Source organism: Grammomys surdaster, unplaced genomic scaffold (genome assembly GCF_004785775.1).
Source record: "Grammomys surdaster isolate TR1022 unplaced genomic scaffold, NIH_TR_1.0 62, whole genome shotgun sequence".
Lineage (NCBI taxonomy): Eukaryota > Metazoa > Chordata > Mammalia > Rodentia > Muridae > Grammomys > Grammomys surdaster.
In genome coordinates, this window is record NW_021604564.1 from 23,071,580 (window position 1) to 23,085,258 (window position 13,679).

The following is a 13,679-nucleotide window of genomic DNA, read 5'->3' on the forward strand; positions in this document are numbered from 1 at the left end:
AAATAAAATAAAATAAAATAAAATAAAATAAAATAAAATAAAATAAAGAATAGTATTATCATTGAACATTATAGCATAGTAAACTTGACAAGCATCAACAAACTAATTTTCATTGTATTTTGGGAAAGAACTCTCTTCAAATGTACTTCTTTCTATTGTCTTTAATTTTTAAAATTGTGGCATACTGAGGTGAATTCCTAACTCATCAAGCAACATCAGCATCTCATCTCTCTCATAAGCCATATACTTCTCTGTGTCTTCTTTTTGCAATGCTGTGAGCAGGGCTTGCTTTATGCCAGTTATGACTGTGGATCTTCAATTAGTTACAAGAAGGGCAACTTTGGATAGCACTTGAGGAAGGGATGGTGATCAAGACATTTTTAACTGCATGATTCATTATTTTAACTGAAAATATTTTGTTAACAATAACTTAAGAAAACATAGCAGGGCTTCAGTGTCCTTTCTCTTCCCTGCAGGTGTCTTCGGCAAGCACTGTGAGCTGAACAGTTATGGATTTGAGGAACTGTCATACATGGAGTTTCCCAGCCTGGACCCCAACAACAACTATATTTATGTCAAGTTTGCGACTATCAAAAGTCATGCTTTATTGCTTTATAACTATGACAACCAGACAGGAGAGCGGGCAGAGTTCCTGGCTCTGGAAATTGCTGAAGAAAGACTCAGATTCTCATATAATCTGGGTAGTGGGACGTACAAACTGACCACCATGAAGAAGGTGTCGGATGGACAGTTCCACACAGTGATTGCGCGGCGAGCAGGCATGGTGAGGCATCTTTTCTCCCTCAGCATCCCTTCTCTGCACTGCAGCCAGTTAGCCAGGCATCCTGGGAAACATGCATACAGGTCCACATCACAGGATAATATGCGAGTTTGTTATGTGACCTCAGAGCCGATATCTTTCTTTGGTTCATGGTAACTATGCTGAAGTTTCAGGGAGAATTAAGGATGAGAAATGCATTAGCAGCCCACCCTGCTCAGATGATTAAATGCAGCCTAGGACTACATTTAAAATGATCATTTTTCTGTCTCAAGGATCATTAACCTAATCAGAGAACACGCAATTCATGTTGCATGTTGAATGTAAGGACAAAAGGGGTTGAAACTTAAAAAAAAACTTAGAAAAAGATAATATTTAATATTTGTCACTTTTTTTTGTTTTGTTTTTTTTCAAGACAGGGTTTCTCTGTGTAGTCCTGGCTGTCCTGGAACTCACTCTATAGACCAGGCTGGCCTCGAACTCAGAAGTCTGCCTGCCTCTGCCTCCCAAGTGCTAGGATTAAAGGCATGCGCCACCACTGCCCAGCTTTGTTACACTGTATTGAACGAATCTACCTCATTGTAAGACACAGCCACAGTCATCTGCCGAGCCCTTCTGTCCAAGGCTGCAGCCAGAGCTGGACCATGGTCAAGTTTTGCGCAATGTTAAATGTGAAGAAAATATTTCTGTCGTTACTAATTTGGTCACAGTGGGAAGATGTATCCTTACTTCAGGAAACATGCAGAAACAAAAAGCTCCTATTTGATTTTGAATCTCTCACATTGTACATTTCAAAACAAAATTGTGGGACATTGGCAAAATCATTAGGCTCTGGGCTTTTATCATCAGATAGCCAGACCAGAGATGTCTCAAATTACACTCCTGTTAACAGGAAAAGATGGAATATATTGGTTAGAGAAATGTGGTGTTATGAGGTTGTGTCCATGATAAGTATTTAAAGAATTCCAAAGATTAAAGATTAAATTGCATGAGTAACGAGGGCCTTTATATCATCTTTAATTTTTATCATCAATAGTTATATGTATATATATAACATCTTGAGAGTGTCCACTACAGATGCCAGCCAGAGCTGACCAGGTATTCACTGGTCAATATTTTGCATACCTGCTCTGCAATGCTGTGTTCATCTCTGAAATGCAACATTGTTTATGAGGTTGGTGTCTCTTAGTTTTTGAGAAAATCACCCCAACGAGTATAAAAAAGCGGGACATAAATATCTTGTACTGGATTGGAATGGTGGATTTTTCCCAAAAATGCTAGTATTCATTATAGTTTACTTGAGAGGAAAGTAAGAAAAGTATTCCTGTAGCTCACAAGAGATTTGGAGACTGTAATAGAGGTTAGATATACTAAAGGTGAATGAATAGTATGTTTTAATATTAGTATTTTACTACTCAGTGGGCAGTAGTGATAAACGGACTGTATTAATGGTTTCTGAAAGAGGAGACGATTATAAAAACTCTCTTCCCTGTAAACATCCACATTGCTGGATAGCCCCTAAGATTCACAAGCAGATTTAACAAACTGACGTTATTTAATTTCATCTTGACTGTGGCCTTATACTTAAGACAGGGAACCTGATGTCTGCCCTGCTTTCATGCAAGGGAGATGTGCTGATGGTACTTGCTTATACCCCTGTGGTGTTCCTGCTGTTTACTAAGACCAACCCATGACCCACAGTCACACATAGGCAGTGCTGTGGTTGTACTTCTTTCAGAAGAATGTGCCTTGTTATTAGAGTGAATTTAAGAAGAATCCTTTCACTGAACCAGGAGAGGCACTAAGTCTACCCTTGCTAATGGTGTTGGGTTTCCTCTAATGGGCTATCTAGTATAATGCCACACACTGAACCTCACACACAATGCTATTAACTGAAATAGGAAAGCTTTGACATATGGTGACTTTTACTGATGATCAGGGAGTGGTCATCAGTCTTATCATGGTGAACAGAATAATGGGGAAATGCAATGTTGGTTCTCCCAACATGTAGTCTCCTTGGCCATTGTCCATAGGGAAGACCTTGGCTTCTTCAATCAGCTTCTTGGGTCTTCTCTTCACCATTGGTGGCTTTTTACTGATCAAGTGGTCTATCCATATACTGACTACACAGGATGCTCCAACTGGAGGGCTATGGTCCTTCAGCTTACAGGACAATGGCTATTGGCTGTGACTGAAACATTGATGAGAGGTTCTGAGCATAGAGTAATGCATCTGTTGATACAGGAGTTTGCCAGTGTTATCGGAAATAATAATTCTTAACATCAGTCGGGGCATTTACTTGATGTTTGTCCATTTTTACAGGGAGATGAGGAAGGGGAACCAGGATCATAATAGACTGCATAGAAATAATCATAGTCAATTAAAATGAAAAATATATTTAAAGTACAAATTGCCACATATTATAGTATATATCACACATGTTTATGCACTCTTTGTAAATAAGACAGGTAGAACAAGTCTTTTGAAAAACATTTGAAAGATTTATTAGGACACTGGATTATAGAGTAGATATTTTTATTAAAATTGTACTATAATGGAATTGAGATTTTACAGAAAGAATAAAGCTCTTTCTTGTATAAAAGAAGCAGAAGGAGAGGCTGTTTTCAAACAGCCTCATCCATCATATTTTTATACACAAATTAGATATACCAAGGGGATCTGGTATCTGGTTATGTGGTGTGCTAAGTATACATTAAATCAAGAAAATCATGGAATAATAATTTCACTTATCCCCACATGAGAGCAGTGCTAGCAGTATCTACTGGAGAGGCTGATGTCATCAGAAGGCACGTGGTGACTGTTCCCCTCTCTTGCTTACAGGCAGCCTCTTTAACTGTGGACTCCTGCTCAGAGAATCAAGAGCCAGGCTACTGCACTGTCAGTAATGTTGCAGTGTCAGACGACTGGTAAGTAAAACAATAACTCTGTTCTCGTCATCATTGAAATTAAGATTTACAAGAACTTTAAAATAAGTATTCTCCAGATTTAACATTTCTTCAATTCCTTAAAGAGATATTCATTCTAAAAAGTAATGAATGCCAGGGAAATTTTATTTTAATGTTGAGTTTAGAGGTTGAGTCAAAGATAAGGAATGCAGTGTTTACTGCAGCAAGAGCGGCTTAGATTGTCCTTTATGAAGTGCTTTTATTTTTCCTGAATTCTTCAAGCCTGTGAGACATGATCACCACTCAATCTGACACATTCTCTTCACATTGTGCAGTAATTAATGCATGTTTTCTAATAGCACTTCAAGCTGAATTGTAGCATTGGCCAATCGAAGGCATAAGGAACTTTGTCAGGGGAGAGAAGTGGAAATGCACAGTGACCTCTCACCCAGTTTTATCAATATGCTTCAGGGCTTGCTTTGGCCTTAGAGAACCACAGAGATCAGTCTTTACTTCTGTGCATTTGGTCTTCACTACAACGCTCTTTTTCTTTTTCATCTTTCTTTCTTTCTTTCTTTCTTTCTTTCTTTCTTTCTTTCTTTCTTTCTTTCTCTCTCTCTCTCTCTTTCTTTCTCTGACAACATGGCCATGTGCATTCAACTCGGATAGTTGAAAATATAGTTTCATAAGTTTCATTGTTTTTGTAATATGAAGACCAAGTAACCCTGGGAGCACCTGCTTTGAGAATGGATGTTGACCTGTGATGCTCATTTCCGAAAAGCTAAGTAATTGAGTAAAATGTGCCGTGCGGGTTCTGAAATCTTTTCCCTTTCATGTTCACATAGGACTCTTGATGTTCAGCCAAACCGAGTCACTGTTGGAGGAATCAGATCACTGGAGCCAATCCTTCAGAGGAGGGGGCAAGTGGAGAGCCATGATTTCGTGGGCTGTGTAATGGAGTTTGCTGTCAATGGACGACCCCTGGAGCCTAGCCAGGCTCTGGCAGCACAAGGCATTCTTGATCAGTAAGATTGTATTTCTTATCATTAAACAATGCAAATGTAGACAATGGAGCATTCAAAGGCTCCAATTGAGTCCTTTCCTGATTGACAGGGCTTTTGTGATGTGGCCTGACCTGTAACTTGTCTGCATCCTCTTCCTGGTCACTCTATCCCTGCTGTTTCCCACATCCAGTGATCTTAGTTCACAATAGGACTTCATACTGCTGTTTCCTCAGCCTGGAATGATCTCAAATGTTACCACTCATTGAGATCTCAATATAAAAGTCCTTCCCTTACCCTCAATCTGAAGATACAGGAACTCCCTATGTTCATACACTCTTAAATTTATACAGAGGAGCTCTGGCTAAAAATCTATGTAAACCCTGTTCCCCTTATTGTCTGTTATTGTCACAGGGGGACAAAGCTCTTCTCCATGAGTATGTGGATTTATTTCATCCCATTATGTACATGTTTGGTGTCATACCTGGCTTGTAAATAGGCGGTGAATAAGACTGAATTACACATGTCTTTGTGGAGTACACATGGGCCTAATTAACATGTGACTCTGGACCATCCTATTCAAGGATTTCTGGACCATTATGCCCTTATAGAAATTGTCACCTTTAGCTGTCATTGTATGAAGTCTTTTATTTAGCTTTCTTCTTTAATGTGTGTTAGGTTGTGTTATGGGGTTCTATGTCTTTAATTGCTGCAGGGTAGCTGGCATGAGCCCCTTCACGTCCTGCAAGCTTCCATTACGCGCATTGATCAGTCCGTGTCTGCTTCAAGACAAGTTTCCTTCTTCCAGTTTGGTGCTTCACCCTTCCATTATGTGACTCTCTTGTAGGTGTCCTAGACTAGAAGGCACGTGCACTCGAAACCCCTGCCAGCATGGTGGCACCTGTGTGGACTTCTGGTCATGGCAGCAGTGTCAGTGCATGGAGGGCCTGACTGGGAAGTATTGTGAAAAATGTAGGTCGCCATTTTCATCTTCTCAGAGCTCCATTGCAGCCACAGAAAGTATTTATAGGTGCACCCAAGAATGTTACTGCATTTGGACTCTAACATGGTCATTATTATTTAAAGTGGGGTACAATACAATAGTGGTTATAAATTGGTCTCTTCTCTGAAGAATCAAAGAACTTGACTTAGTTTCATGTTATAAATGTATCATGGGTTATTTTATGTCACATATCAGGTAGTTAGGAACTCTAAAACTTCAGCAACTATATTGAGGTTGTAGATCAATATTGTTTATGGTCAAGCAATATTTCTCTGGTCACAATTTTTTATATCTGGCAGAAAAAAAATTTACCTGCAGTATTACCAAATAGTGTACAGCTCCAAACACTGTGGTAGTTAATGTGTTAAAAATAAAAATCACAGTCTATTTTAACTTAAATTGGTTTTGAGTAGTGCTATCTCAGTCTGCTCATTAATGACTTTATGTTTAATCTCTAATCTTACGGTGATTAAGTATCCATAATACTGGAGTCATCAGCAACGAATTGCTCTCTAATGGAAAGCTGTGTATTCTATTCTACCCTGAGCCCTTAGGGCTGCCTATATAAGAACTGTTTTATTTTGAAATGAACGATTATTACTTAATTCAGCTACAGGCACCTGATGACCTTTAAAGGAACAATTTGTTGCTACTGTTATAGAGAATGAAGAGAAATGAGTGACAGAATTGGAATGTATTATAATCCAGAAGATATTAGAGGCAGACAGCCTAGATATATCTTAATATCGATGTATCTTAGCATCCTGGCTATAACAGAGAGAGAGAGAGGGAGAGAGAGAGAGAGACAGAGGGACGGAGACACAGCGAGAGACAGAGACAGAAACAGAGAGAGAGAGAGAGAGAGAGAGAGAGAGAGAGAGAGAGAGAGAGATTCATTTTTATAAGCCTAGAAATAATTCTGCTCATATTACTCTGTTTATCTGTGTAGAGTGCACCCAGGGCAGAGATCACTCCATTTCCCCAGCATCCCTTCCTGAGTTATGTTATTAGTTTTCATGAAGTAAATGTTTTGCTTATGAACCGGGACTCTATTATCAGGTTTGATGATGTGTTCCATAACAATGGCCTCAGGTAGAGCTAGTTATAAGTGGAAATCTTTGACTGGATACTTTTTGAGGGTCCATAATTTTAAAAATCAGAGACTAGAGGGTAAAAAGACTAAAGAATCAAAGATTTCCAACTGTAAAAGTATATTTGCTTATTAATTTCAGGAATGCATTGAAATTGGGTCAAGTCTTGAGTTGTGCAGTTTAGCAGTTGGCTGTGTGTTCCGTGTCCAGGCTTTCTGTCCCATAGCAAAGAGTTTAGATGATGAGTCCCCAAGTGACTAATGATTGTCATCAAGGGGTTTTATGTTTCACAGACCCAAAAAGGATTCAACCATTGGAAATACACTGGCAAAATTATTCACAAATGGAAATTGTTTTCTCAGAGGAAGACCAGGGACAGTGGTTTTAGAAACTTGAGCTTTTGTCATTTTTAAATACTCTCTGCCACTCTGAAAAATGCTCTAAAAAATCCAGTGAATGCCTTCAATTTTCTCCCTTTCTTCTTGTTTTTTTAGCTGTCACTCCAGACACTGCATTGTCATTAGAAGGCAAAGGTCGTCTGGACTACCACATGAGCCAGAGCGAGAAGCGGGAATACTTGCTGACTCAAAGCATACGGGGTGCCGCATTGGAGCCTTTTGGTGTCAACAGCCTGGAAGTAAAATTCAGGACTCGGAGTGAGAATGGCATTTTGATCCATATCCAGGAAAGCAGCAATTATACCACGGTGAAGGTGAGAGAAGAACCCATGGTGACCCATCAGAGGACTCCTACCTGCTCTGGGGGCTCGGTCACTTCCCCACAAATTCTGCTGTCTTCTTTACACAAGTCTTAGAGTTCTCTCTAATGTTTGGCAGTGGTCCAATATCATCCATCCTAAATGTTTCCAGGGCCTGGGCCAGTGTAAAAAATAAAACCTGAGAAGGCCAGTTTCTAAACCTGTGTCTTCTTTTAGAGTGAAGTCAACTGTCAGATAGGCCAGAATGGATAGGTTATCAAGTGTGTTTTGCCTGATAAAAATCAGCATCACTTTCCCATCTACTGTAAGCAAACTAAAACATGAAGAGTGTACCTTGATTATGAAGAGTTATATTTCATCAATAATTATTTTAAACACTGCTAACATAAGTTAAATGCTAAGATGAGAATAAGTTTTGGAAATTATCTGACTTTCTTCTGAAATACACTTTTCATTCATCACCTAGGAAAAATCCATGAAGTTGAATGTATTTGGTATTTATTGCAAGTAAAATTTCTTTTTGTTTCTCCAAATAAGTTTTGATGAGAGGGAGAGGGGAAGGGAGAGGTTGGGGGGAGAGGCAGGAACCTGCGTGAGGGCTATATTCTCAGTCCTATGGAGACAGAGATGAGGTGGTGTCCTATCATTCTCTACATTATTTCCTTGAAACAAGGTCTCTCTTTGTGCTTGGAATTCACCTGTCTGCTTTCTTGGCTGACCATGTACATTTAGGATTTGCTTGACTCCTTTGCAGCTATTGACATGGGTGCTAGAGTCCTATACTCAGGCTCTCACACTTGTATAGCAAGCATTGAGCCATTGCTCTTCCCACTTTAAATAAAATAAAAAGACTCAAAACAATAATTTTTGAAATATGTATTCAAAAGTAAGAGTGGATTTCTCTCTAGGATTTTACTTCTAGTTTCCTCTCTATGGCTATAAGTAAAAACCAGATATTCACAAGCCATGAGCCATCCTTTTCCCACCCCTGTGACTTTCTAAGAGTCTTAAATGAGAACCACAGTCTTTCATATAGATATTAGCAACAGTTCACCCACAGATCTTGTAGTTAGTTCCATCAACTGTTTAACAAAAACATTGTATTTTATAATTTTATTGATACTTCTGTATTGATTTTAGAAAATTCTTACAACAAACCCATACTTACTGACTTATTTTTTGCGTATCAAAAGTTTGTAATACACAGAATGGTGTTAGCAATTATTTGATTTAATTCACAAATAATATTAAAATCAAATTGATTCTTATCATTAAATTTTAGGTTTTGGTTTTCCAGGTTTCTCAGTGCAGCCAGCTCTTCCCGCTATATCTTAGGTGTCTATTTTCAGTAAGGCACAAAAAGATTAACTCTTTTTTCTGGTGATCTACTAGTATCTATTTTCCTTAGGCATTTGTTTCTAGATGTAATTACTCCCTAAGGTGGGAGTGTTACCCCCTTTTTGGATATGTTGTTTATTGGACGGTGATGTTGTTACTACCATGTAGTTGCTGGAGATTAGAGTTGAGCACCCTAAAATACAAATAGTTCCCTAATGGAGAACCGTGCGATCAGAAATGTCAGTCAGTGTGGAATTTGAGGGCCCTGATTTCCTATAAGGACATCTTCACATTTTCACTTTCCTTTCATTACTTAGACAAATATCTTGGTTCCTCAATCAGTATAACTTATGAAACAAAGAAGTGTTTGAATTGTACTCAATATGTGCTCTTTATAATTTCTATTCAAAAGCAAATTAGAAGCAATGATGGCAGAAGATATCAAGAGAGCCGTGGACATGCCCTAAAGAGCCAGGATCTAAAGAGAGTGGACTCTGCTTCCTAGAACACCAGGCCTTTCTGGGAGGGGACACTGACAGGACTCTGCTCAAAGTCCCTCCATTCTGAGAAGCCACACTACAGTTTTTGCATGAGATTATCCGTGACACTGCTTCCAAGTCCAGACGCCATTTAAATGACATATGACACATTGCTATCTGCACTCTCCTTCAGCTAAGACATTCAGATGATGTATAACACGGTTGAAGAAGTGAGAGCTTCCGTCAGGAAGCAGCTGAGTGTTAGGGTCTGTCGTTGTCACCATGAAGTTCAATAGGATGGCAGCTTGTGCCTCCTCAACAAGGTGTCACAGAATTAAAAAAGAATTGGGCAAAATAACTAGCAAATAGCAGCTATGACATTTAGTGAGAAAATTGTGAGTAGCAAGTTTTCAAAACTAAGGAGCTTGGCAGGTGAAATAAGTAGAAAAGGAAAAAGCAGCCAGAAAAATAAAAAGAGCAAAATGGACCCAGAAAGAAGCCATGCTGGGCAGGAGACGAAGGGGCCTGTTGGAGTGCAGTTGAGGAAGGCTGGGACAGAATGTGCTGTTCTAATGTCAGCTGCTGCCCAGCCAAGAACCATGGTTTTTGTTTCTTTTGGCTCACCATCTAACCATTTCTTAAACTCTTCATTTATTGAGCTCCCCGCTTCTCTTTATGTCTCTCTGTCTCTGTCTCTATTTCTCTCTTTCATACACACACACACACACACACACACACACACACACATGCATACATAGATACACACATACATATGCACACATACACACACACATACACATGCACACATACACACACACACATACACACATTAATTCCCATAAGGTTCTGGATGATTGAGTGTTTGATGATATAGTTAAAATAATAATCCAGGGGAGAATTCTAGAATGCTTCCACTCTGATAACTTAATTTACATATATATATATATATATATGAGTTTATATATATATATATATACATATATATATGTATATATATTTGACATTTACATATACATATGCAGTGTGTGAGTGTATGGTGTTTGCATGTAAGAGAGGTGCATACACTGTAGGCCACAGCATGACACTTCTTGTCTTCTTCTATTTTTCTCTGCCTGATTGCTTTAGATGGGTCTCTTACTAAACTGGAGCCTTACATATTGCTAAGCTGTCTAGCAAGAAAGCTCCCAAGATCCTTCCCATCAGTGCTGGCATCATGTGGCTGTGCCCAGCTTTTTATGTGGGCATTGGGGATTTGAACTCAGGTCCTCATGCTTACAAAGAAGCTCTTTTACCTTCTGATCCAATTCTCTAGCTATAAAAATATTTTTATTTTTGAATTATCACATTAAAATATTACTATATGACTGGTATATGTTCCTGGAAGTGTTCCTTACATATAGACATGGTGTCTGAGCTGAGTGATACACAGAATTAATCCACGCTTTCCCTTCAGTCACTCCTGGGTCACTGCATTTCTTTGCCTGGACAGCAGTCTTATCTGGCAGCAGGGATGGGAAGGGCTCTCTGACCCATGGGCTCATCTTGCCTTACAAATTATTAATTTTCTAAAGGATCAGTTCATAATACTGGAAACTTTCAAGTTGGAAACTGGAGTGTCCTGTTACCTAGTGTTCTAGTGGGTGAACTGACAGACATCCAATTCCTTTAGATAAATTGAACAGACAGCTGTAGTGAAGGCCTGGCCAAATTCCCTGTTACTTTATGATATTCCACCTTGGAAATGAAATCATGAACCCCATTTTCCCTAAAATTCCATTTGTTGTGGGACACGAAGAAAAGCTACTTTGTCATTGTTTTTCCAACTGCTCTGCCCTTTGTAGCTTCCTATTCACTTTTTGGACTTGTGAGTTTCTATTTTATGTTTTAAAACCACTCTAGCCTCTTTATTAAACCTAGTGATTTAGCATGCTTCCCTCTGTCCATGAAATACAAATAATCTCAATTAGTTTCGATTATTTAGACTACCTAGTCACTTCAATATTTCAGCTTTGTTCTGGAAAGTTAGATGACCCTCAGGAAACTCCTTATAAAACTAAAACCTGTTAGAATTAGTAAATAAGTAATTATATTGTTTACAATTGCCATGATGATAAAAGTGAGCACATTGTAATCCCACAGACTCCTCAGCCATTCCAACCAACTCCTTTAGGTTGCTCTGTATTTTAAATACGTCATTTTCATTTAAGGATATCATGTTTGACCTGTGCATTGTTTTTAATGCATCTTTCAGATTAAGAACGGCAAAGTACACTTTACGTCAGATGCAGGTGTAGCCGGCAAAGTGGAGCGCATCATTCCAGAAGCATATATTGCCGACGGCCATTGGCATACCTTCCGGATCTCAAAGAATGGAAGCACCACCGTGCTGTCTGTAGACAGGATACACAACAGAGACATCGTCCACCCCACACAGGACTTTGGTGGCATCGAGGTGCTTTCCATGTCTCTGGGAGGAATACCCCCCAACCAAGCCCATCGAGACACTCAGACAGGTAAATGCCTAGTATATCCCAGAAGACAATAAAGCAAAGGAAAATCTGCTCTTCAAAATGAAGGTGATTTTTCTGGTGAACAGGGGATAGAATGGGGGTAATGACTCGCTTCCACAGCGTAATTCTATCACAGTGTAGATTTTACAAAAGCAGTTGGATTTCTGATACTGTGATGATGAGTCTTCTCATGAACATAACTGTCTTTAGAGAGATTGGGATCAGGGCCCTATCACTCCCGTTAAAGGTTTCCATCTATGCTGCTGAAATCTGATTTAAGCATGGACTGCTCTGAAACCTGGCTTGTCCTCAGGGACACTGCCTATTCACTCCTGTGTTCGTCAAAGCCGGTTGGTCTCCCAAGTAACGCAGGAGACCAGAGTAAGAAATATCCATCAAGTCCTCACAGGGCATAGATGTGACTTTATGTCAGTGGTACAAAAGGAAATGCAGAGACCCGTGTGTTCTTAAGTCAGAAGGACGGTGAAGAGTATTTAAATGTTTAATTGATGGAAAATGTGAGCACGGAGGCAGATAATGAAACTGGGGAATAAAAGAGGGCGTTCTGGTTGGAAAGTGTGGACTTATTTATTTCACATGCAGAACAGTGAAGAGCAATTAAGATTTTAATGAGCATTGCAGTTAAGCATGCTATGGTATTGACCATCTTTCAGGCTGTTTATGAGAATGGCTGTTTAGAGAGGAGTTCTAGGACCAGGTGTTAGCAGCCAGTATCTGGAAACCACTACATTATGGAAAGATATTTTTTTAATGGGATGGCCAAGGTGTGATATCCAAGTAAATGGACCCAAAGTGATCTGGAGGTCATCTTCAGTAAAGATACAGGAGAACTCTGACTTTTCATCTCGAACAAGCTTAGTGCTACCAAGTAAGGGGACTGTTGAAGAGAACAGAGAAGCAGATCTCAGGGAATCCTGGGGTTTTCTATGGAACAAATGGACTTGAAGCACCTTTGAAAGACATCAAATGGATGGGAGGGAATGGGGATAGACTTGGGCTAGAGATGTCAGCGCCGTGTGTGTAATGGAGTGTCGGTGGGTGTAGATAAGATGGGTGGTGGTCCCAGGTGGGTGTTCCTGAGATAAGGGTGTATAGGAAGCCAGGGGTCTAACCTCGAGCAACTCCAAAAGGGAAGGAGGGTTTAAAGAATAATGTGTGGAACAAATGTGTGGAACTTTCAAAGAATTCAAAATGCCACTGAAAGAAAGAGGAAAAGAAGCCAAAATCCAGGGACGCAGAGTCAGGAATCAATGTCCAAGGAAATTCTGGAGAGAGTACATCAGACTGACAATTGTCTCTTGGGTGGGAAAGTGTCTCAGAACAGAGAAAAACACAAAATGTGGTACCAATAATAGAATTAAAGCATAACAATAAATTCTAGATTAGAAGTCCTTCCTTATATTTAATGGATTTTAGGATATGCACCATCTATTCGGATTTTGTAAGAAATCAAGACAGTATAGATCCCACTAGTCTGTTACTCAAAGTAAATTCTTATGCCCTCAGATCGGAGCTCTCTGACATCAGTGAACTCAAGCCCAGTCAAGAATTTCTTAGTTGTTTCTATCATTATTATTCACTACTAATAAACTCCTTGGGATATTTTTGTTTTCTGACTCCTGCATCCTGACCATTTGCAACGTGGGTGCCCAAGCTACCACCCCATCCTAAGAAATCCCCAAACACTATGGCTAAGGTTTTTCTTTTGATCCACAAGGGCCCATTTTTGCCTCTTTGGAAGGTGTCTAGTCAGTGACTGCAGTTGTAGCAATTGGCCTTGATTTTGCTCTTTCTGATTGCATAAAATAAACTTGATCTTTCAGTAACTCTTAGT

General features: G+C 39.4%; 1 protein-coding gene across 1 annotated transcript in view; it reads left to right on the forward strand.

Annotated features, from left to right (window-relative positions):
- Positions 1-13,679, forward strand: part of Fat4 (FAT atypical cadherin 4) — a 126,742-nt gene that overhangs the window by 109,779 nt on the left and 3,284 nt on the right. The window contains exons 11-16 of the mRNA XM_028763094.1: positions 477-784; positions 3,620-3,705; positions 4,530-4,709; positions 5,533-5,657; positions 7,274-7,491; positions 11,566-11,827. Of these exons, the coding sequence (XP_028618927.1) occupies positions 477-784; positions 3,620-3,705; positions 4,530-4,709; positions 5,533-5,657; positions 7,274-7,491; positions 11,566-11,827 (1,179 nt within the window). The remainder of the gene's footprint in view (positions 1-476; positions 785-3,619; positions 3,706-4,529; positions 4,710-5,532; positions 5,658-7,273; positions 7,492-11,565; positions 11,828-13,679) is intronic.